General features: G+C 36.7%; 2 protein-coding genes across 3 annotated transcripts in view; one reads left to right on the top strand and one right to left on the bottom strand.

Annotated features, from left to right (window-relative positions):
* TBCD (tubulin folding cofactor D) overlaps positions 1–24,323 on the bottom strand; it is a 131,272-nt gene that overhangs the window by 89,242 nt on the left and 17,707 nt on the right. For both annotated transcript variants that reach the window (XM_082326585.1, XM_082326586.1), the window contains exons 9-14: positions 21,576–21,621; positions 18,673–18,805; positions 17,362–17,504; positions 16,458–16,518; positions 15,868–15,942; positions 12,679–12,773 (exon numbers count right to left, since the gene is read on the bottom strand). In XM_082326585.1, coding sequence (XP_082182711.1) covers positions 12,679–12,773; positions 15,868–15,942; positions 16,458–16,518; positions 17,362–17,504; positions 18,673–18,805; positions 21,576–21,621 — 553 coding nt within the window. The remainder of the gene's footprint in view (positions 1–12,678; positions 12,774–15,867; positions 15,943–16,457; positions 16,519–17,361; positions 17,505–18,672; positions 18,806–21,575; positions 21,622–24,323) is intronic.
* Positions 4,888–7,460, top strand: ZNF750 (zinc finger protein 750; the record flags this gene model as incomplete). Its single annotated transcript, XM_082326397.1, has 2 exons — positions 4,888–6,314; positions 6,740–7,460. The coding sequence occupies 2 exons, from the start codon at positions 4,888–4,890 to the stop codon at positions 7,458–7,460; spliced, it is 2,148 nt and encodes a 715-aa protein (XP_082182523.1).

Raw genomic sequence — 24,323 nt, 5'->3', positions numbered from 1 at the left:
GAGAACAGGTACTTCTCTCTCAGCAGTGACAGCTACAGCTTCCCTACAGTGATCACCTCGAAGGTTTCAGACATCTATGTATCCGGTAAGTACATTTCTTTAGAGCATTCTTCTCAAATAAAGCGTGTTCATATTAACATCTAAGAAGTGAATCAGAGGGGTTCACTTTTCAGCTGTCTCAAAAGCCTAGGTTACTCCTAGCAGGTGCATTTACTGCGCACCAGTTTAAGCTTTCAGCAGAAAGTTTCAACAGGAGAGGGAAACATTTTACTTTGAGAGAAAAACTAACTCTTGCAAGTTTATACAATAATTAACTCTTGTCGGTGAAAAGTGTTTTAAGCAGTTTTTTTCATAAAGAAAGTTAATGTATTATATTGAAGTATGCCAAAAAGCTGTATTGCTTAGAATTTCTTATACTGAAGTATGACAAAAAGCTGTATTGCTTAAAATTGCTATGTTTAGTCTGCCAACTATGCTTCATACAGTAGTGTCAGGTTAATCTGAAAAGCTTGTACGAAAATAAAGTATTCCAGTTTTGATTTATTATTTTTTCCAGCTTCTGGGAATTTAGCACAGAAACTTGGATTGGTTTGAGTTATCCTCTCTCCAGTCAATTCATGTGTATTAAGACATTGCATTATTAACTTAATATTTACAAAGATTTTTATTTCTTATTCACGCTGCCTAACCAACGTATTTAATCCCTGTTTCTGTACTTCCTCTGGCAGGCAGGCACACACACAGCCACGCGCGCACTCACACACGAGCAGGCAGTCCTCGTCGGGCCGTACCTTCAACACACGCTTCCTTTCCAGTCCTCGCCAACCCACTCCTCTCACTCATGTTTCCTCCTAATTAACAAACAGTTGCGTTAAAATTTATCTTTCAGTTTAAAGGAACTGGAAGTTTAAAAGGGAGTGGTAGTTAATCACTGGAAAATCTCAGCTAGAATAAAACTCACAAATCTTGTTCTTGCAACACTCTAGGTAGGTGACAATGGCATGTCCTTGAGTTATGCAATAATGCCACATCACAATATTTTAATTATAGCATGTCCTTCAAAATGTTCCACCCCAGTGACTACTCCTGGTCAGAGAGATCAACATCACCAAAAGGAGACTGCAATAATAATGGAGTGTGCATGACAAACTGTTACGTAGTTTGCTAAAGCAGTGTCCTAAAAAGAAATATAATTACTATCCCTGCTTGTAATAAAAGACATTTTGAAATTTCCTCTTTGATCAACTGGGCATCTTAAACAATTTAGACTACTTAAAAACCTAAAAAACAACATGCACATATATATATATATGTACATATATATGTGTGTGTATGTGTGTGTATGAATACATATGTGCATATGTGGGTATATACTTATACCCACGTACATTTTTGTTTATATATTTATACACGCACACATGCACACAAACGATACTCTTGTTTTCTGAACTTGCTAACATGTTAAAGGCAAGGAGGTAGCAACAACGCACTTTTACAAACAGAAGGAAGAGAACTTGCAGCTATCAGTCTCAGGTTGGAAAGGGCTACAGATTAGAAAGCCGTGAGGACGCATACTATCGACAAGAAACAAACAACTGAGACAAGCTCAAGTTTAACCAATATTATCTGAATAACCTGTTTTCAATAAAAATATAAATAAGTAATACTACTACACTTCAAAACTAGAAAATTACAGTAATACATAACCATCTGCATTTCTAAAATCAGGTATACAGGAAATAAATTCTCAATCTAAAAAAAAAAAGTTACATGAAAATTATCATCCTGCTACAGACTAATTTTTTCCCATTTTTAAAGGATATCACAAGCTATGGCATTCAAGTTTAAGGAAAAAGCAACTACTTACTTTGATTTTTCTTTCTAATACTAAATTTTAATTTTGGTAGCACAAAACATACATTATACCTCTGTAAGTAACTAACATTATTTATATAGAGACAGTTTTAATTGGTTGCACCTATTTTAAATCATTAATGTCTTTTCCAGCTGTATGTGTGGGATCAAATAGTTTTAATTTTTTTTAATTATGAAATGTGTACCTCTGCCAGATACTCCTGTGTTCTACTTAGAGATTGGAGGAGAAATTATCCTTCTCGTCTGGGTTTAGAAATATTTTATTACTGGCATTTTTAAACCATGAGAAAAAAAGGGATTCAATAGTAAAAGAGAGAAACCGAGCATTCATCTGGCTGACGCTAGCCTACGTTTACAAAAGGGTAAACACCCTTTAAAATAAGCTACTTGTTCTACCCCCCTCAAGTCAGAGCAGCAGGTTGTGGGAGCACTGCTGTCTGCAGGCTGAGCGTGCCATCAAACCAAACTTAAAAAAATAACACGCTGTTGTAATTCTCTCCTGCTGTACACATGGCAACGAAGCTCCAATGCTCTAAATTTCTAACATTAAAACTGCAACAGTGCATTTTATCTTATTAAGAAACAATAGTTAATACTCTGTTGAACAGGAATAACTTGAATCGAAGTTAAATACCACGTACAAAGTCGGGGTGGGGGGAAACAGGACACACAGGAATTTTCATTATTAAGCGCAGGAAAGCTAGCAGAACAAGAAAATCTAATTAACATCTCTTTATTATAAGTGCTGCACCTGAATGCAAATTCGGACTGTTATCATAAATGGTTTAACTAAGAATGCAATGGAGTTTTGACAACAATATCTTTTTTTCAAGAATAATTAGTACAAGTACTTCCAAGAAGATATAAAGCACAACAGGTACAAACTGACTTGACCGAGTCCATTACAAACTGTCCACGTTAGTTATACATCATTAGTCAAAAATAAACACAACAAGCTCACTTAAGGCAGAAAAAAAGAGCAGTTCCCTATCTGGACCTCCCCTCCTACGCCTCAATTTTTCTTTTTTTAAATGTAAAAGCATTATTCTTAATCTTTCAAAGGAATTCTGACTATCATTATTTAAAATATTTTTTAAATACTAGATGATTTTTCTAAATTTATTGACCCACCATTTTAACCAGACTCCAATGATGAGACTTTAACATGCTCCTGTAGAATGCAATTATTTTTTCATTGTTACAGTATTAGTATCCAACTCAAACAATCAAAAAAGCTTTGCTAAAACCTGAAAAATAAAAAGCTACTTCTCTACACATTCCTTTTTCTTTAGGCTATTGTACATTTAATCATTTGTTAATTTTAAGAAAAAGCTTGATTGTTTTTTCTATTTACAGAGCAGCTTTGCATTTTTCAGGGTGCCTTCACAATTACTATTTTAACAAAATTAATATTTCTATGACATCAGAAACAACATTTAATACAATTTGCTAGAATTACTATACCTGATGAAACAAGCAGCAATTCTGTAGCTTTGCCTTCAGTTTTCATAATGTGTTGCATGTCATTTTCTATTAAATAATCTCTGATTTAAGAAATGCAAAACATCTCTAGCCGAACTAAAATCTCACAGCATGTAATTACCAGCAATTCTTTTCATAAACTTAGTATTTTAATACAATAACTTCTATGTAAAAAGCTTTTTTTTTTTTTTTTTTTTTTAAAAATCAAGCTATCTAGTCACTCATACAATTAGTATTCCTGCAGTTTCGGGTAACACAATAGATACAGTACGTGGTTTTGCAACAGTCATCATTTTGATAATGATGCTTATAGTTCATGATGAAATCATCAGTTTTTAGATCTCTGCCATAACACATCCTATAAAATCATGAGAACTTGACTCTGAGAGTTTCTCACGCCTTCAGAATCAGTGAACATAATGGAACAAGCTGATACAAGCCCTCCTGACTTATCTACTGAGCAAATCACTAGGCTGTATAAAGTATCCACAACCTTACTTTTTCTGAAGAAAGGCAGATAGATCATTCCCCTATAAATCAATTACTGTCAGACGCTTTTTTACCTGAATTATACACTTGTGTGTCCGTGTTAAGTATATGCAATATGTAAGGTGCTACACAGCAAAAGAATGTGAAATGTGTTTATCAAGCAGCAGATTCTATTAGTCAGATATTGCAGTACTCATTTCTCTTAATTGAATTAGGAAGAGGAAGAAAATTGGTGTGGTTTTATCCTTCGAGAGATTGGCCACTTTTGAGGTATCCGTTGAGATCAGGCTGTTAGGAAATGCCGTGCCAGTTAAGAGAGGGGGTTGGTCAGTCTCTGAAAGAGCCAAGTCAGCTCTCCCCAGTGCACCCAATCCACTCCACCCTCATTTCACCAAAGCAGGAAATTCCCTCCTCTCTCCCCAACCGGCCCAACAGGCTTGCCCCACATCCAGCTGCTGCCAGGACCTGCCTCTTCTCATCCTACCCACCTCCACTTCTCTCTCAACAGCTCCACCTAGATTTCTACTTTCATCTTCTGAATCAATGTGCCTTCAGTTTCCAAAGACTCCTTCAAGCCAGTAGCAGTGGCGGGTGACTGGCACTGCTGAAAATTAGGCCGCTTCTGTGACTATGGTTAGCTGCGGAAGGATGTCAAAGTCTAATGCATGTCTATCTCAACTTGGGCATCTAGCATTTTTGTGTTGTTTAAAAAAAAAAAAAAAAAACAACACACACCATATGCAATATGAGGGGGAATACAGTTAAAAGAATGTATTACTTTGTCTTTAGGTCCAATGTTCCACTACAGCTAATTTTAAACTTTGCGTTACAGTTCCCGCACTACCAGTTGCAAAAGCGTTGTTTTCCGGCACCCCCTCTTCCCTGAGACACCGCGGGAGTTGGCTTCCTCTCTTCACCTGGGAAGAAGGACTCTAGAAACCTGAAAAACTGGAACATCAAGAGCCTAAAACTGAGGAAAGCTAACCACAAGAAAGTTTTTATAAAGAATCATTACATTTAATTGTTTCAAGCAGGAAAAAAATGAGTCTCCTCAAAGAACGTAAACCAAAGAAGCCTCATTACATCCCAAGACCACCAGGAAAGCCGTTTAAGTACAAGTGCTTTCAGTGTCCCTTTACTTGCAATGAGAAATCCCATCTTTTTAACCATATGAAGTATGGCCTCTGCAAAAACTCAATTACTTTAGTATCGGAGCAGGATCGCGTTATCAAGTGTCCAAAGACCAGTTCCTTGGAGCCCAAACAGATCAATCAGCTCGAATCTACAGTCAAACCAACTTCTTCTAAATCTGTCGCAAATGGACTGTCAAATCTCGATTCAAAGCCTCAATATCCTTTTGCAAAAGAAGATGCCAAGGAAAATGTTGAATTACAAAACCAGGCAACAAACACAGCAATTCCAGGACAAAAACCTGCGATTCAGAAGGAATTAACCCCTGCCAGTACTACAACAGAAAGCGCTATCAGCATGCAGCCCCTTTTGGACAGCATTGTAAGGCCCTCGGCTTTCGTTCCTGTGGGAGAACACAGAGATAGTAAAGGCCCAGAAACTAGTGAAGTATCCGAAATTATATCCGTCTCTAACAAAAGTTCACCTTTTCACACTAAGTCTGCATTTCATGCACCAAGTCACCCATGGAAAGCCGGTTCTCCTTTCCTCCCGGAGTTTCCGCATAAAGTTGCTCCCACAAAAGGCTTTGGTTCCATTTCACCTTACATGCAACCGATGATTCCTGAGTACTCACCCCATTTTTATGAGCATAGGCTGGCGATCTACACACCTTACTTGCTTCCAGGTAATTCAGAGTGTGAAAGCTCTGCTCTGTCTGTCTATGGCACACAAGATCAAAGACACTTTCTTCCCCACCCTGGGCCACTTCCAAAACCCATAAATCCATCAGCGTATGAACACTATCGATTATTCCAACAATACCATTCCACTCCTCCAATACCATATGGATTTTGTAGGCCAACAGATCCTCCATTTTACAGATTTTCACACGTAGCTGGTATAAACAGAGATCAAAATTCTCATCTAATGGAAGAAACTACCTTGCTCTATCCAGCTTCTTTAAGCCCATCCCAACAATACCCTCTAAGTTCACATAAAAAACAAGCAGATTATGAAAAAGAAATGACATTATTGCATGCCAAAAGTCATTCCAAAGATGACCAAAATGAAAGAGAGAATGCTAAAATGAGCCCTCTCGCAGGAAGTGCGGCAACAGGCTCCCCTGGCAGACCCAGCCCAACCAACTTCACTCAGACAAGCCAGGCGTGCGAAGGCTTATTTGACCTCTCTAACAAGTCATCTTCCACATCGCTTGGCAAGTACGATCAACCAGAAGAAAACTTCACAGCTTTCAGACCTGTGAGAAAAAGCACTGATCAGCCAACTCCACTTCAAAGCGTGCAGACACAGCAAGATAGAGGAGACTCACCCACCAGGTAAAATAATAAAATCACTTTGCAAATTCTTGTCAGATTTACTAGGGACACACAAAGATAGATGCATACATTTCATGCAGTGTCCCTAAAATATATTTAAATTTACAGCATCGAGATAATTTTTTCTATAGTAACTGTGCAAAACACAGTACAACTCACAGTCACTATAGTGAGTAGACTACTCATTCTCTCTAAGTGCATCAGGTATTTCCAATACCATTACTATGCACGTGGCTGTATATTTCCTGAAATTACCTGTATTACAGCGATGTGTATGGTGAAAGGGACTTGGGGGAGTTAAAGGAGAAACAACACGATTGTCAGACTTCTAGCCAGCTTTTTTTCTCTTCTTCCTGCCCACTTCCTCAGCCCCAATTTAAAAGAACAACTGATGGTGAATTCTCTTTTCTCCTCATTTCTTTCAGCATTAACGTCACTGATGAAGATTCACATACACAGAACGAGTGCCCTAACAATGAAGGCTCACTGTCCAACACGGAAGATGACACAGGGATAGTTCCCCTTAATCTTTCAAAAAAGGCTGACACAAGCACAGGACCTATTCATGAGCATGCATACAAAACCACATCCAAAACAGAAAGCCAGAACTTTCTAGAATTGCAAGACATGCCTCTGAACCTCTCGGTAAAAGATTCCTGTAACACAGCAAGCCTGAAAACGTCATTCCACAGTCCATCTCATGATAATGGTGCTGCTACTTCTCCAAACACCGAAAATGAAACCTCCGGAGCAGATGCATGTAACCCCAAGAACCCTACTAACAGTGCCTGTGACAAATCTTCTTTCACAGCTCACCGTAACGAAGCTCAAGACTTAAGAATAATTGATAGCTGTGATGAACAGAAACAAACAGCAGCTGTAGCTCTCTGTCAGCTAGCTGCATACAGCCCTAGCAAAGTCAGAATGGACAACGAAGGGCAGAGTCCTCAGGACAGTAGCGCTTCATGTACAGAAGCTACTCTTAATTCTTCTGATACTCAGGATACTCAGTGCAATCAAAAAGCAAAAGGACAAAAAAGGACAAATCAAAAAGAATCAGCAAAATCACAGCAAGGCACTAAAAGAGTAAGGCCAAATGACTGTAGCAGAGTTTTCACTTTAAGGAAGAGAACAAGAGTATCTTAATGCTTCACTTTCCAATGAGTTTCTGGTCATAGAAGCCAGTTACCAGCAGCATCAGAAAATCGCTACAAACCATCTCTTAGTGGGTTTGGTCCATGACAAGATACATTCAATCTCTCCCATGTAAATAATGTTCATAATTTTATATTAATATTTTTAAGTAACTGAACTTTCCCTTGTATAAGCTCAGATTTTGATGAGTGAATTTTTGCATTCATTACTAAAGCCAAAGTACATTAGATGAATCTTTTTTTTGAATTGTATTAATGTAAAATAACTTTTACAACTTCTTTTCTTAAAAGATGTTTAAGCTCTAGAAACAATATTGTTCAATAACATACTGTCATAGTCTTTTTCAGGCTTAATTTCATTTAATAGGGGTTTTTTTGTCTTTTTTCTTTGAAAAACTTTTTATTTCACCGTGCAGTAGTTTAAATAAGCTTACGATTAAACCTGGCTATTTAGAATTTACTGTAAAAACTGTTTTGTGTGTGAATGCACTTTGCCATTATGCCATAATACGAAACAACAGACCAAATTTTGTTACTCAGAGGGAGACGCCAGTTTAAACAACCTGATCCAAACCTTGTATAAGCAAGCTTTTCTTAGATCGACTAAGAACAAGATTCAAGTTAAACCAAAGGAAGCCTGCACCAATTTAACAAATGCAGTTTATGTTCACCTTTAACTGAACCGCTAGGAAAACAGTACTGAAAAATTTGAAGATCTAAACAATTTAGGTGCCTAATCCTCTGAGGTTAGACAGACACTGGGGCAACCTTCAACCTCCAGGCCTAAAGGGTTATTTATATAATTTATTTCACCTGAGGCAAACTCTCCTGGTGAAGGTCTTATTTCAGTATACATGTATCACTAATTATCAGTTTCAGTGGGCTTCTACATACATCCTAAAACTATTTTCTGCTTCTATAACTGTGTATATAAGCTTGCAATTTTTTCAAATAAATCTGTGACCTGTACTTAAAATATATGGAAAGTCATTAATGAACACAAATACATTCACTACACTATCTGTAACGCATATTTTGAAGAAAAATTAGCAAAGAAATCGCTAGCCAGATTTTCAATTTACAAGTCGAATTTGGCACGGAGTACCAATGAACTCTAAAAAAGGAGCTTCCTTCAGTGAAGGAAGTTCATGAGGCAGATTAATTCATCCGTACTTTAGCTCCGTATCACAAACCTCAGCATTCCCTCTGCCTTAAAGCTTCTGCCGAGCTTATCCGAACTTCTACAAAAGGTTTAACTAAAATAAGGCTGTTCCACTGTATCAACACCTCGCATAAACTTGCACAGTATGCACCATCCCAGACTAAGTATTATTCACTTAAAACTATGGGTATACATTTCTCATTGATTCATTATTCAGGTAAGAGGCATCCTCACCTGCCTAAACATTACTGGTAGGTATAAACCTATGAAAGGAAGCAGAGCTGCATGCAATGCCATGTGGAGCTCTCCGAACTTTTTTCTAATTTTTGGTGCTACGGTGTTTTGAGCTAACAGCTTAGCCAGAGCATTGTCAGAAGTTTACTGTTAAACTGTAAATTACAGGGGTTAAGTTTCTGAGTTAAGAAACAAAGAAAGAGTAACGACATTGATCTTTAATTTAATCTTTCACAGAGAAAAGCTTTTCCTGTATTATCAAAAGACAAGAATATCAATCTGGGTTTGAACAAAGGGAATATGGTAACAGAGAAAGTCCAATTAACTCAAATTACAGCAGCAAGGCAGTAAGAAAGCATGATGTATCAAGTACGTGATGAAACAAGGAGAAAGAGCTTCTTTCTAGGCCAAGTTTAAAGCTTGAAGCTTAAGGATGTATGCTACCAAATCCATAATTTCCAAACATGAAATTACGGAGTCTCTGGAAGCAGAAAGTTTCATAGTTCCCCTTAATCATAATTTTTAAAAAATCCCATGTATCTCTTTTGTTGTTAGTTTGAATTTCTTTAAGTCAACAAGGAAAAACTTTTTGGTGGTTTTCCATACAATTTAAGGATTTATTCTTCACCATCTCTATACAAATATTGTTCATAGAAACAAGCTCCAGTGGTGAAGTCTACCTTATCTCCATTCCTTGAACTAAATAATCTCTGAAGAGAACGATGAAGGTTAACTACGCAAACAGCTCTCCACACCTTGATTAACTTGATTTCTGTCCTTCCTAACAGAAATCTTTCTAGCTCAATGTCCATAAACGAATTATTCTAGGGCTCCAGTTCCTTTAGAATAAGAAAATTAGTCCTAAGGCTTATCTAACTATTCTCTTGCTGCAAATTATACCCATTACCTGTAGTCTTGTTCTGGTCACTGAAAATAGTTGTCAAAAGTAAAGGTTTTCTTTTAAGAGGAAGAGAATAAGCTTTCAGCTTTGTCTTCTCTCAACCAAATAACCTTAGTTCTTTCAGTCTTTCCCTGTCAGTCTTATTTTCTGTTCTTCTCATGATACCTGCTGCTTTAGGCTAGCTTTCTTTAAATAATCTTTTAAGTGTGATGTCCAAAATGAGTACCCAATGTGTCATAATTTTAGTATCAAGTGAGATGAAAGGATTACCACACTCTGTTTAGGACTTCTTTTTCACCATCTTGTTCTACTGAGATAAATAAAATTCTTGATTGATGTGGGTGACCCACATGAACTCTTAAGCCCTTTCCTGTATAACTGCTGCCTACAAGTGACTCCCTATATCTTGAATTGTGTAGTTACTTATTCCTAACTAGGAATGCTACTTTGCACTTGTCCTAATTTCTTAAATAATTTTGTTAAGGACAATTTGAACATAAGTCTGTCTTTCAAAGTACAACACAGTTCCTCTTAACATCACTGTGGTGGCTTTTCTTCCACCTTCCAGAACTCAGTCCTTTTTCTTTCTCCAAACTATTATAATCAACTTTGAAGTTCTACATTAATAGTAGATTGGATAACTTACATAAAGCAAAACTGAATAAGGCAGACTTGCAAATTAAACTAGAATATACCGTATTTAGTATCATTATTTTTTCAAATCAATTTAAGTGGAAAACAAGGTCCATTAAAGCAAAAGGAAATAAAACAGAGAAGGGACGATGTCAAGTGTGCCATGGCTATTCTGCAGCCTAGATCGGCTCAGCGATAATAAAGGTTTGACTCTGATGAAGATATAACATGATTTGCCATTACCAGTTACATTCTTCACTAGCTGCATCCCATTTTACAGAATCATAGAATGGTTGGAAAAGACCTTTAAGATCATCAAGTCCAACCATAAACCTAACACTGCCAAGCCCACCACTAACCCATGTCCCCAAGCACCACATCTCCCCGGCTTTTAAATCCCTCCAGGGATGGGGACTCAGCCCCTGCCCTGGGCAGCCTGGGCCAGGGCCTGACAGCCCTTTCGGTGAAGACGTTTTTCCTAATATCCAACCTAAACCTGCCCTGGCGCAGCTTGAGGCCATCTCCTCAAATTCAGACTATCCTCTTTTACTCATCCCTCACAATATCATACATTTCTGCCGTCTGTATAACTCATTCCTGAGTATCAGATAACCAAAGGAGTTGCAGTTTAGTCAAGATAGTCTCTGATTAGGTTTCTTACGCATCTCCTCATATAACGACTATTGGAATTCTTAGCACTGTTTTATTAAGAAACTTCCAATTCCTATAGAACCATTTTTCTTCAGGCCTTTATGCCTATCTCTTTCCCAGAAAGACCTTGCTGCTATGATTGTGTTCCCTCCTTCCCCTCCTCCCCTATCTTAGCTTTATATTCTTCCACCCCAGTAACAGAAGGCTACATCTTACGCAATCTGCCAAATTAAAAACGCGTGTATAAACCTATGTATATCAAAATCACCTTCACAGGCAGCAATATATTTTCCCTGCACCTCTGTAGAAAAAGAAGGGTGTGAAGGATACAACTATCATCCCCATTCTACATATACAAAAACTCAGCCTAAAAAGTAGAGAGAGATCGTTTCACGGCACAGGTCGAATCACTGGCAGAGCTGGGATTCACTCATGTCTTTTGCAGTCCTATACAATACCAAACTTGCACAAAACCTCCAGTTTAGATTAAAAAAAAAAAATCTATTACATGAGGCTATCCCGATTCCTTGATAGAGGTGTACAGTTTCAGTTTTGTTAGAACTAAAACAGAGGCTTACCTTTGGATGACTTCCTATTCTTAAAACTGGGTTTTTTTTAACTGTTTCATCTTTATCATACAAGAGCAAAAGCAATTAGAAAAGGGAAAACAACTGAAGGCTAGCTGCACAAAAATTCTCACATGCAAACCAGACACTATATTGGACATGAACTCTTTTCACGGAGACAGAATAATAAACGGTATTAAATACCATATTCTACAGTTCCTTCTAGAACAAGTCAACAGATCTTCAGAATAGTAAAGATCTGGCAACCTAATTTACTAGTATGAAACAGCAGTTCTGAAATATTTTTGAAACTTAGTGTTCAACTTCTCTGTTCAACACAGGAGCACCAGATGAGATCAAAAGAACCACCTAGCCCAAGATATTCATGTAAAAGTGCCCAGTAGTGGATGTGTACTACTACATTATGCTTTTGTCATTTCAACTCTATTAAAAAATAGACCAAAATCACAAAACAGAGAACTACTACTTTCACATTAATATCTCTGTACTTCAACGTATGTTGATACATACAGAACACACAAAGAAACAATTCCTCTGCCCTGTTATTTCTCTTTCCATCCTGATATTTCAAAAACCCATTAAAAACTTAAACAGTTCATTGTGTAAATTATGCAAAATTGGCCTCTGAAATTTAATCAGAAACATAAACTGCTAGCTTTAAAGTGTGAGTTAGTCATCAATTATTTAATATATTCTATTTAAATAATGACACTGACACAATATAGAGGCATACAGAATTATTTTTATACAACTGTATAAAGAAACATGGGAGAGAGGAAGAAAGAAGAAAACCCCAAGAAACTAATTTCATTGTGGAAAGAAAAATTTATTAAGTATAAAAAAGGCACACCCAAGACAACGCTTTTGACAGAAGTACCTTAAATATCCCCATGGGCATATTTTTTTACTCTAGAATTCAATACTACAGTCATTATTCAGCACACTCGCATCAGCAAATTCCAGTCTATTGCCACACATTCAATCTCTAATACTCTAAATTGTTAATTCATTAACTTACTAACATTCAGCAACTACAACTCACCATCTGAAATTCGGGAAGGGAGTAACAATCCTCTTCTGCCTAATTCAGCCAGAGCCAGGCATCCACCATGCCATGCATTGTCTGTCTCCTGGAAACTAATTTTAGAACAAAGACAAGTTTTGTTAAGACTAGCCTTCCCTTTACGGATTTCATTTTTCACGGTGAATTCCTGACATTTTAAAAGACACATAATCCAAACCAGTATGTGTTTATTCTGTTATTAATCCTGTTAGACTTCTAAAATATAAGAATGACAAGTTGAACATGTTTTCTTTCCCATTTTGTGCAACATAAATACTGCTATAAACATGATCAAATAAGCAAAAAACCCATCTATCGATATAAATGTAACCTGAATACAGAAGAATACAATACCTGAAACTCATCCAGAAAAGGAAAACAACTTCCTAGTACACTGGCAAAAGATTCAGATTTACAGAACATACCCAAAATAACGAATTAATTTAGTGCCAAACACAGTCCTTAACTAGCAAAAGAGGTTGAAGTGATAGTTTCCAATAAACACATTACACGAGCCTATGCGGTGAGCAAACAGTGGTGTTTATCCACCTTTAAAAAACATAAAACCAAACAGAGCAACTTGTAGCGAACACAGCAAAAAATATCAAGAACGGTACACAATTTTTGGTGGACTGGCAGCTAAAGGCGTGAAAAGGGGAAAGGCTGCATGCTACGTGATTAAACATGCAAAAAGTTCATCTTGTATTAAACTAGGAGTAGGAATCAAAGAATAAAACGTTGAACAGACAGACTAGGTCGTATCAAAACTTCATCTCTCCCAGTATTCTGTCTCTGACATGGATCAATAGCAGATGCTTAGCCAAAGATGAAGCATAAAGGATCATTCCCTTATTAGCCTCCTCCCAGCTTTGGCAATCAGCAGTATGGAGACTTCCCAAGCCAGAGGTTGCAGCCAGAATGTCATATTTAATAACCTCTGATGGGACTCTCTTCCATTAATTTGTATAATCCCTTTTTGAACTCCCTTCACACTTTTGGCTTCCATAACATCCTGTGGCAATGACTTCCACGGTTTAATTATAATTGCCTGAAAATGTACTTCCTGATGCTTCCCAGTTCTCACATTATGAGAAAGAGTGAACAGTAAACAATTACTCGCTTTCCCCTCTTTCTTTCCTATTTATGATATTATATATCTCCATTATATTCCTCTACTTCTTATTTCCACTTGGAAGAATCCCCATCAGTTAAATCACTTTTCAGTGATTTAGTTTTGTTATCCCTTCCTTCCCTAATAACATCTAACATTCCATTTGCCTTCTTTTTCTGACAGCTGCTGAGCACTCCACTGACATTTTGACAGAACTATCAGTGACTTCAAGATCTCTTTCCTGAGTAGTCATAACTGTTTTATAGCTAGCTGCATTTTTCCTTAAGTGCATGAGTTTGCATTCATTAGACATTCTATTTCATACGTCATTTACTGTCTAGTTACTTAACTTAAGCTTATACAACATCTGCTTTTCTGTCACCTTTAGTTTTCACATTAGCTAACTTTAAATCATCAATTGATTTCCTCACGCCGTTGTTCACCTTTTTTCCAGGATCCTTTGTGAGTATGTTGAACAGCACAGGGCTCATGCAGACCCCTGCGGGACTGTACTGATAATCTCACTACACGGTGAAAAATGATCACCTATTTCTTTCCTGTCTCTTGTCTTTTAATCTACCTACATATAAGAAATCCTTTCTTCTTATCCCAAGAGATATAACGTGAAGTGTCTCTGATGAGCAACTGACTTTTTATTTTGGTCACTAGATATTTAGTGCAAAGAATACAGAAGAGATTCCCTTTGTCCTTGTCTACATTTGTTCCCAGGTGTTTCTGAAGAAAGCAGGTCACTCAATTACTAGCTGGATTACTCATCCCTATGACTTGAAAAACAAGGAAAGAAAACACAGTGAGTACAGGTCTTTGAAGCTCCAGGGATAATTGAGACCAGCAGCACCTCTTAAATTAATCACAGTAACACAGTGGAAGTAGCAGCTAAGTAGATACTTTCCTTGCAAGTTTTTAAGACTTTATACCCTCTTTTTTTATGTGTTATCCTTTGAGCTGGTATTTTTAATTTGTACTCACAAGCAATATAAGAAGATTTTTTAAAACTGAGTACATCTGAGTGACAAACTGAACATTACCAATATTTTTTGCCAATAAAGAAATTCTTTTTCATATTAGCTTAGTCTAAAACACTAGTTTAATCTTAAAGCTCAAGTACTCAATGTAGACCTGATGAGCAATTTGATATTAAGAAAAAAGATACTTGTTTAGTAATTTAGTCCTTTAGTGCTCTACATGGATGCAGAAACATGACGTCGAACAATAAAGCACATCAAAAGAACATCCTAGCAGCTACGTGTGATCAAACTGGAGTTTCAGCTAGCCCAAAAGCCTCTCCGACATGGCCAACAGTACACGCCTTAGGTATAGTATAAGAACAAGCATATTGCAACACTCTCCACAACACTTCCAAACTCTGGCAGATCATGGACAAGTTTGCAGAATGGAAGAATGTTTTTTATTCAGGCATATACTCTTAGCACCTACAGCATCCTGCGGCAAGAAGTTTTTACAGTTTAACCATGTGCTGTGTGAATAACCACCACCTCTTCTTTATTCCAAACCTGCCACCTGATACTTTAGTTTGCTTCTAATACTATAAAATCTACAGGGCAATCATTTCCATGCCATTCATGATTTCAAGCCTCTATTACACCCCATTTATTCCTCGCTCTTCCTATATGTTTTAGCCTCCCCTCCCATAGAGATTGCTTCTTATCTCTGGTGATCCTCAGAACCCTTTTGAATATTATTTCCAGTTCTACTATGTTTCTGAAGATGCACACAGCACTCCAGACATGAGCACACCAGGAATTTTTAAAGCAGAAAGTTAATAAGCATTTTTTATTTTTCCAAAGTTCAACTTCAGTCCTTCCACATTACTTTAGAATAGGGTCAAGATGAAGGATTAGGAAAAATTTCTTTATTGAACACCCTTAGCACATCCCTGCCTTAGAAGATTTTGAAATCTGGGAGAAGGGCAACAAAATTTACAGATTTTTAAACCTGTCTTCCTAACTGTTGCCCTCCTGTTTCATAAGCAGACATGTTTCAGATGCACGTAAAGCATGAAATAAGATTTTTACCTAAAACAGTCCAACAGAGACCCAATCACGTCATCTGCTAATTCTTTTGGAAGTCTTCCAGTTATTCTACCAATTCTACAGAAGTCAAAAGGAAAAAAAAAAGAGCATACAATGATTCATTAGTACTGCATTTGATGAATAAGTCCTATAAAAAATTTAGTTACTGGAAACTTACAAAAAGATAACTGACTTCAAGATGACAATGCACTACCCTAACACCATTACCCTAAACCAACAATCTCAAACTTGAAGGAAAAGCTACACGTTAGCAAACTCGAACACAGAAATATATTTTTTAAAGTGGAAGGAAAAAAAAACATTTTGCAGAAATGCTGCTTTACACCCTTCAAATCAAGCCTTATCCAGAACGTTTATTTCCAAACCTATCTGAAATTCCCCTGAAGACTAGCCCAATTTCATATCAGAAAAAGAGACAAACATGGCTTTATACCATGAGCTGTGCTAAAGCCATTTGAAGTAGCTGTGAATACTGACAATACACACAAATTATCAATAATGGATTACATCAGACTGCATTTCTATGTCGTTTACTTTAGTTTATTAGTTTAGAGAAACCGTAAGAAACGTACCCTTTTGCTGCAGACCACCTGACAATAGTGTCTTTGTCTTTCAGTCCAACCAACAATTGCTCTGCAGATAATTTTATTTAAACAAAACAGATTATTCTCAATTAACAGCAGAAAGATTTCTTAAAATGTTCAAAACTCGTTTTCCTCTTAACTGCCTCTTAGTTTAAATAAAAATGCTTGTATACAGATTTCTTCTATTTGTCACACAAGTATGACTCGAAATCAAAGAAACAAGAAAGATGTCAAAATCATTTTCTAAAAGAGAAAATTTGGTTTGAAATTTTAAGTACTGTGGAAGATTCAAAATGGAGGTCATGGTGCTTTTTTCAGTGGCTTATTAGATTACTCAGGTATAAAAGTCTTCTGATGCCATTTTTGCCCATTTATTTACAGCATATCCACCAGCAAGCTAGCAGAGGACCTGCTGTATGACTGCATACTAATTAAAAAATGTTGTTCCTTTGATACTACCACAGCTCAAAAATTTCAACCATAATTCTTTAGCTTTCAAGTAACACAATTTTTTTTGTTGTTTTTCATTATGAATTTTAATTCATCCTGCCATCTGTGAAAGGTTCAAGATATCCCTGGATATTATTGGATAATTTACTGGATAAAATTTTATTACTGGATAAAACCGGTAAAATGTATTTCAGTAACTCCATCCCCCAACCCCACAACAAATGCTACAGTACTGAGTTTCTGCTTGAGATGCTGAAATGCAAATCATCTGACAAAAATATAGTATTTTTTAATCAGTTGGATAGGCTGAAATTTTATAGTCTTTCCAATTGTTCACATTAGCACAGATACCCACATGACTGCCTTAGCCCTAAACAGGTTGTTTTCCAATATATGTTTAATTTGCAGGCATTACAGTAATTTCTGTCCAGTTTTAACACACCTACAACATTTTCAATCTCTGCTGGAATGTCATATTCCTCTTCATCGTCAGCTTCATTAGCAGCAACTGTTATCATTTGATTCTGCACAACTGAACCCTGAGCTTGCAGATTGGCAGCCAGAGATCGACAGCCACGCTGGTATCTGCACAAGAAACAGACACAGTTAATTTATTTTCCTGATTTAAGTTCCAGCTGAAATAGGTACATACTGTCATAAAGCCTGCCTGTCAAGTTACTACACCTCTCAGTGTACAGCTCTCCAGTTATTTAGTGGCTGCTTTAAAGGAAAGGGAAAAGTATCCCATTCTCCTTCCTCCTGACCCAGTTGTCTCTTTTCCAAGGTGAGAAGAGCTAGACTATTTAAATAGTTCCTTTTCATTATCTCTCCCTTTCCTGTTTCAGTATAACCTACTTTCCACTGCTGACAATAAAGAGAGGCAAAATTCCCATGCCCTAAAAACATCTCCAAAGCCCAAAAAAAAAAAAAATTAATAAAATCAACCTATTAAAAATTGTTTTTTAATGTTAAAGCTAGCTTAGTACTTTCTGACCAAACTGTACTCAGATATTTAGCCCGTGGTGTAGATACATTCTTACAAAAGATACACTTTACGTGCTAAACTGACTTTTGCCATTGGGCAAGGTACGCTCTCCACCCGAAAAGAATTTTCTATGCCTAAGGACGTTCTCAAAAGTTGGGAAAAGAAATACAATAAAAATAGTCACCAAGGGAGCCTGCAATTTTAAAATATCAGTGCGAGAAATCTCAAAAAGAGTTTGCCCTCTGGCAGTAAGTAAAACCAGACACCAAAACCTGACTAATATGCAAAACGAAAGTGGGATTGCAAACCACTTTTCCCTTGTGAACTTTCTATCGAATCAGGGTACAACTATGTAATGGAAAAAGTTATGTTCACTCTTACAAAATTGTACTAAATCAACTTCAGTAACAAAGGTCACCGTCTTCCCATCTTTACCAGGTTATGCATTATATAAAAACAGGCTTCTGCTTGTGTAACGTGCAACATGAAAAGTCAAAAGATTTGGCTTGTCGCAGCACTAGTTTACTATACCAAAATTGAAAAAAAAATTACAGGAAACTAAATACAGCAGAAGAAATCCACTTTTTCCAAATAGTGCAAACAAAGAACGCGTTCATTCCCAAATAACACTGGGATTTCTTTCTTTCTCTTTTAGGGGAGGTTAGGAGGGCAGAAGGACAGTAGTCAAATGTATGGATTTAGGTATTTTTAAGTTTTTTTGAGTGCTTTTGGATTTTTTTTTTTAAACTGTTTCAGCTTTAAACTAACCTCCATTTTGCTACCTTCGGTTTCACAAATGTCAGTCCAAGTCGTTGAACAAGTTTCATCCCTAGCTTGCGAAGAACCATCTGGTTACTTTCTGACAGCTTGCAGTTATCAAGACACTCAAGTACAGTAGCAGCTGTAAAAGAAAACATGCTAGAAAAACTGTTTTTAAAAAAAAAAAAAATCAGTAACAAAAATTTGTAAAGTTTTGAAAACTTTAGACGATGTAGATTTTTAAAGGTATTACTGAAATGCAAATGCCTTATTACCTACTTTGTAGTAGCTTTGACACTGGTCAAATAGTGGTAATATCCTTCACCTACCAAACAGGAAGGATTGCTTTAAGGATTACTTTTGACTATGAAAAGTATAATGAATCTAGATTCTGAGAGTATTTATGCCTCTAATTCTCACTGGAAGCAACACGTTGAAGTATCTTTCGAGTTCTAGGAATTCTCAGTAGTTTAACAGAACCAGGAGTCAGAAAATCTAATTCATTTACTCTGCAGCCAGTTTCTGCATACTAAGAAAGTGTTCCCTTTCCTCATTTATTATTTTCAGGCAGCACCAACTTAGCTCCTCTGGCACAGAAATTTTTATGACTATGAATGTCCATAAACATTTAGACATGAGAAATACTGTGTATGTGTAAACAATCAGCAACAAAACCTTTCATTTGGGCACATCAAAGGGAACGAAGTTATGTGTCCAGCAAAGCAAAAAAAAAAAAAAAAAACCATAGACGAAAGGAGAATCTTGGATTAATGAGTATAATGTTCCAGGATTCAAAATTTTCACAAGGAACACATTCCTGTTACAAACAAAATAGTCCTTTGGCATTTTCAGCCTGAAAAAATTAATGATTGTTTTGAAGGCTGATCATTAGTTAATAGAGACTAACGACTTGGGCTCTGAAGGACCTATCATTCTTGCTGTAAGCGCTGCAATTATGGAACCATACTGGCAAAATACTCTGCAACCTTACTCCAGTCTCGTATCAGGGTTTTCAAAATACTAAGAGATCAAAGATCTAATGACTGTTTCAAAGTCTGAGAAATTGTCGGACGTGACTTAAAAATCTCCATTTTTAAAAAGGCTTATGATTTATCCTGACATACTAAAATATTAATAATACACACAGACAAAAATGTAAAGCCAGTAATGACTACTACTTTGATACCTTCCAGCCACCTGAATTTTTTTGCAGTTATAAAAGCTAGAGAGACTAATGGTTTAGGAGAAAGAGACTGCAGAAACATCAATACTCACAGACAGAAAAAAATTAAGAATATATAAATATAAGCCTCGTCCAAGTCCTGCCAACTCTTGAATCACTAAAATATCTACAGACCCATGCAAATGGCTTCAGGACTAGTGTTTATTTTTAAATCAAGTTCTATGTTGCAAAAGATTTCAAACAGTATCTTCTTTGACATTTGTCTATTTTTTTCCTATTTGATCCTCAGATCTGTTATAACCTGTAATAATTAATTTTTTTTATATTTTTTGTCTCTCACATTTTCTTATCCCCAACAGTTTCTGCCTGAATATTTGCTTCTTAGTTCTGAATATTCTGTCTTTTCTCTGGCAAGTTTATTCATTGGTACACCCCTGATTTTTCTCTTAATACCAAACTCATAACTACTTAATATTCTTTCTATATGCCATAGGCCAAAACATGTAATTTTACCAGCAGGGTTAATGTTGTGAGCCAAGTATCTTCTTTTCATATCGATTATGACTATTGTGTTGTACAGTTGCATCTTTTAAATTACATGATTTTGTGTTATACCATATTTTATCTAGCCTGTTTATTATCCTGCTTATCTGGCAGTCGTATTACTCTTTAAACGTCTGCAGTGCTGTCTGCTGTATCTATGCAATGAGATTCCTCAATATTTTCTGTTTGTTCCTGACCAACTGTACAGCACATCTGTCATTCCATTCTGGTTGTCTTCACTATCTTATCTCCATCTTTACCGATATCTCAGGCATTTTGTAAGGAAGCGTCTGCATCTCAGACTTAGTAACTTGGAGAACAAAACTGTTTCCAGCACTAGATCTACAAAGTTTCTTCTCAGAAGTCAAAATAATTCCATTAAGTGAAATCACAAGCATTTTGAAGTGAGTTTACACCATTGCTTGATTCCCATGAATAGCACAAACCACATTTCTGGTGCTTTGCTAAGCTCCACAAAACTGACAACGTCTTTTGTAGTGTTTTGTAATTAGCCATCACCTTTCCTTACCTCTCTTTACTGCTATCAATAAAAAACAAGCTTGTATTTTGCAGTCAGTTCTGACCATATTCCAGGATTCACCATGAGATGAATATAATTCCAACATGCAGCTACACTGTTCAGAAACTTCTGTGCTGTCCTTTCAGGTACCTGTCTATCCCTGACTGCATGCATTATCATCTCTTTTCACTAAGAACTTCTTCCCATTTCAACAGTATCACTACATGATTCCAGCTAGGTCCTGTACACAGCAGGTTCTTTAAGCTTGGGTTTTCCAAAATCCTGTGCTTATGTTAAAACGTGAAGATTTTCTGCAAAATTTTCAGCAGTAATAGGTATAAAAGCAGTTTATGTTCTAGTGATTTTTTAAAAATATTTTCCACATCTTATAGTTTATATGTTCTGTGTCCAGCTCCTGTATTACAGCAATGGCCAATGTGATCACCTGCCAAATTCTTTGACGAGCTGTTCCAACATAACAATCCCCAGTTGTGTCTGCTCCTCCCTCACTTTGTTGTCTCTTCTTTTTTCCCCCTCGTTTTGCATGCTTTATAACTTCCCTGTTGATTTCACTCTTTACAGCACCACTTGTTATCAGTTTAATCTTTGTTTCCTTTTTTTATTGGAATGGCTTTAAAAACAAAAATCAGGATATTACAAACTTACCATATGGTAAACAATCTTCTCTTTTGCCATGTTTAAATAACTGTGCCTACAATTAAAATAGGGAAAAGAGACATGAGAATATAGATTCTAAAGCACAATATATCAAGCATGTAGTTCTAAAATTCTTTTTAATGTTCTTGCAATAATCTGTAATGTTTACTAACTTAAATAGCATAAAAGGGAAAAGAGTCTCAGGGTGCAGTTTTACTTTGTAAGTCAATGCAAGTCAAGGATACTGTAGCCCAGCCCTCCCCTCCCCTCCATACAATCAGAGGCAGCCAACTCAGGGAGCTGAGTTGGCCAAAAAACACTCAAGAGAGAATGGGGGGAAAAAAGAAAGAAAAAAAAAAAAAAAAAAAAGGCAAAGAAAAAGCACCACTAGTTTTCAGCCAGCTCAGGTCTCTCGACCATCCAGCTCGGTGCTTGGTCACAAGAGCTCAATGCAGGTGCAACCACTGCACCTATTATCTCAAACAGCTCATGTTGCTTTGAACCTCTAAAAAGTGAAGCAGAATATGTAGAACGTGAATAAAGGCAGAAGAACTGGGGGAACTCTAAATCCTGTTTGGGACTTCCTGATGATGAATGTCTCCGAACTGAACAAGCCTTGCTTATGACTTAGATGACAGAGCACACAGTAAACATCAACACTTCGGTCACTGCTAAGATGCAGGACAGGTGCACACATGTGGGCGAGCTTAGTTATTAGTAGCAACCACACTCTGACAGGACGCAGTGCACGCTAAACTGCTGAGTATTTTACCCTCTTTCTCCAACAGCTTTTGAGAACTCCACGTTAAACTAAACCAGACCAGCTACAGAAATCTCTGACTGCAAGCCTGCTACAAATATACCTCCAACAGGCACTTTAATTCCTGTCCCGAGGGATTTAAAGAAGCAAAGAGCTTCCAAAATAATTTTATATACAATTAAATATCCCAATAAGATTAAGTCCCAGCACTACAGTGAGACGAATAGACTATTAACACTTGATAAAAATATGTTACACGTGTAAAGTTTCCTCAGTTCACTTAGTATGCATCAAAACTACGGTGTTCAGTCACTTATTTTTCCTTGCTTTGTCATTCACCAGAGGAAAAATCTTCCTCAACAAATATGCCTAGGAGTTAAACAAGAACAGACTTACCTTAAAAATATGTACTTTCTCACACATACCAAATACACACATGCCTCCCGTACTGCAGGTGTGGTTAAGAGCAACAGAGGCAATAAAAACACCTTTAGGCTATGTACCCATTCTGTTTTGTTTTCTTACTAAATTGCATTTTAGGATCCTAAACTACCACTTCTGATCAGCTCTACTAGAAGCTATATAGGGGAATTTGATAATATATGTTGAATTATTTAAGATTTTTAATGTTTTCATGAGTAATTAGGCAATTGCAAGGCATCCTTTAAAACCTACGTTTACAAAGCAGAAATGCTACAGAACTACTTCAGGCCCAGAACAACAGCTAATAGAAATAGCTACCAACACAAATGGTATAAATATAGCATAGCTTTTATCAATATACCATATCACTATCCCAAAAAAATATTTCCCACTAACATACAACAATACACTGCTTCTATTAAAAAGCCTATCTGCAAATCTGCAAATCTTTGGTAAAACGAACAAGTCTCGAGCACCTCTAAAATTTTTCTCCCTCTTTGCTGAAACATGCAAAAGCTCATTTCTTCATCATTTTATTCCTGTATTCTGCTTTAAAAACCTGTCAGATGGTTTCTTCACAAGGTTAGGAACTTTGTAGCGGATGCTAGGAGATCCTGCAGCGTTGCTGCAGCACCTTACCTTCACAATTACTTCTCCTTTCTGTATAAAAGCCCAGGCAAGAGCAGACACTGTTTCTAAGGTACACACGAGCTGCCTCCAGATTATTAAGATTATACTCAAGCATATTCACACAAAACACAGGGTAATTCCTGAAGCGGTGATAATGTAAAGAAACGGCTTTTTAATAGAGCCTTGGGAATGCTCCTGGACAAATGCATTTGGATGTCTACCCTCACACGTCTCAGCATACTGCCTGGGAGCTCCTGCAAAGATGGACTAGAATCCTCAGAACATCTACACATTTTCAGTCTTAGGTAGTTCCTAAGTTCTGCCACCTTTCTACAAGTTTCTCTGTGAGTTTTCACATCCTCAAGGCCCCCTTTGAATTCAGTTCTGACTCCTCAGGAAAAACATAACTAGAAGGTATCACCTCTAAGCAAGATGTGGGAAGAAACTAACAAACACAAGCCAGAAATCAGAAAACTCCTCAAATATTGTACAAGAAATATTTTTAATGCTTTTCTAAAAAAAAGAGAACAGCCTCACACGCCTATGAGTCAATTCAGAACAGTGAACCTGACAGATTCCATTTCACAACCATTTCTATTATTTTCTGAACAAAAAAGTGAAATGTACAGTTTCCCTGCAACAGTTTCACTACATACTTAACAAACTATCGTCATATCTAATTTTCAAGGCAGAACATCTATTCTCAAACAAAATACTGCAAGAATTTATAATATGTTAAAATCAGATGTTAAAATCACCATAGCAACTGCTGTAAATCAACTGAGATATGGATTAAGGGATTTTACTTTATCGATACAAGTTTTTAGGGGAAGTAAAAATTAACCAAAGAACATCATAGTTACTGTGTTTAAATTAATAACTACAATGAAAAAAATGGGCCTTAATATTTACATGTTTTTGTTCAGCGGAATATGTTACCTACT

Source organism: Platalea leucorodia (assembly GCF_965183815.1).
Source record: "Platalea leucorodia genome assembly, chromosome: 14".
Taxonomy (NCBI): Eukaryota; Metazoa; Chordata; class Aves; order Pelecaniformes; family Threskiornithidae; genus Platalea; species Platalea leucorodia.
The sequence above is the reverse complement of the archived record's forward strand: the minus strand, read 5'-3'. Positions and strand labels throughout refer to the sequence as shown.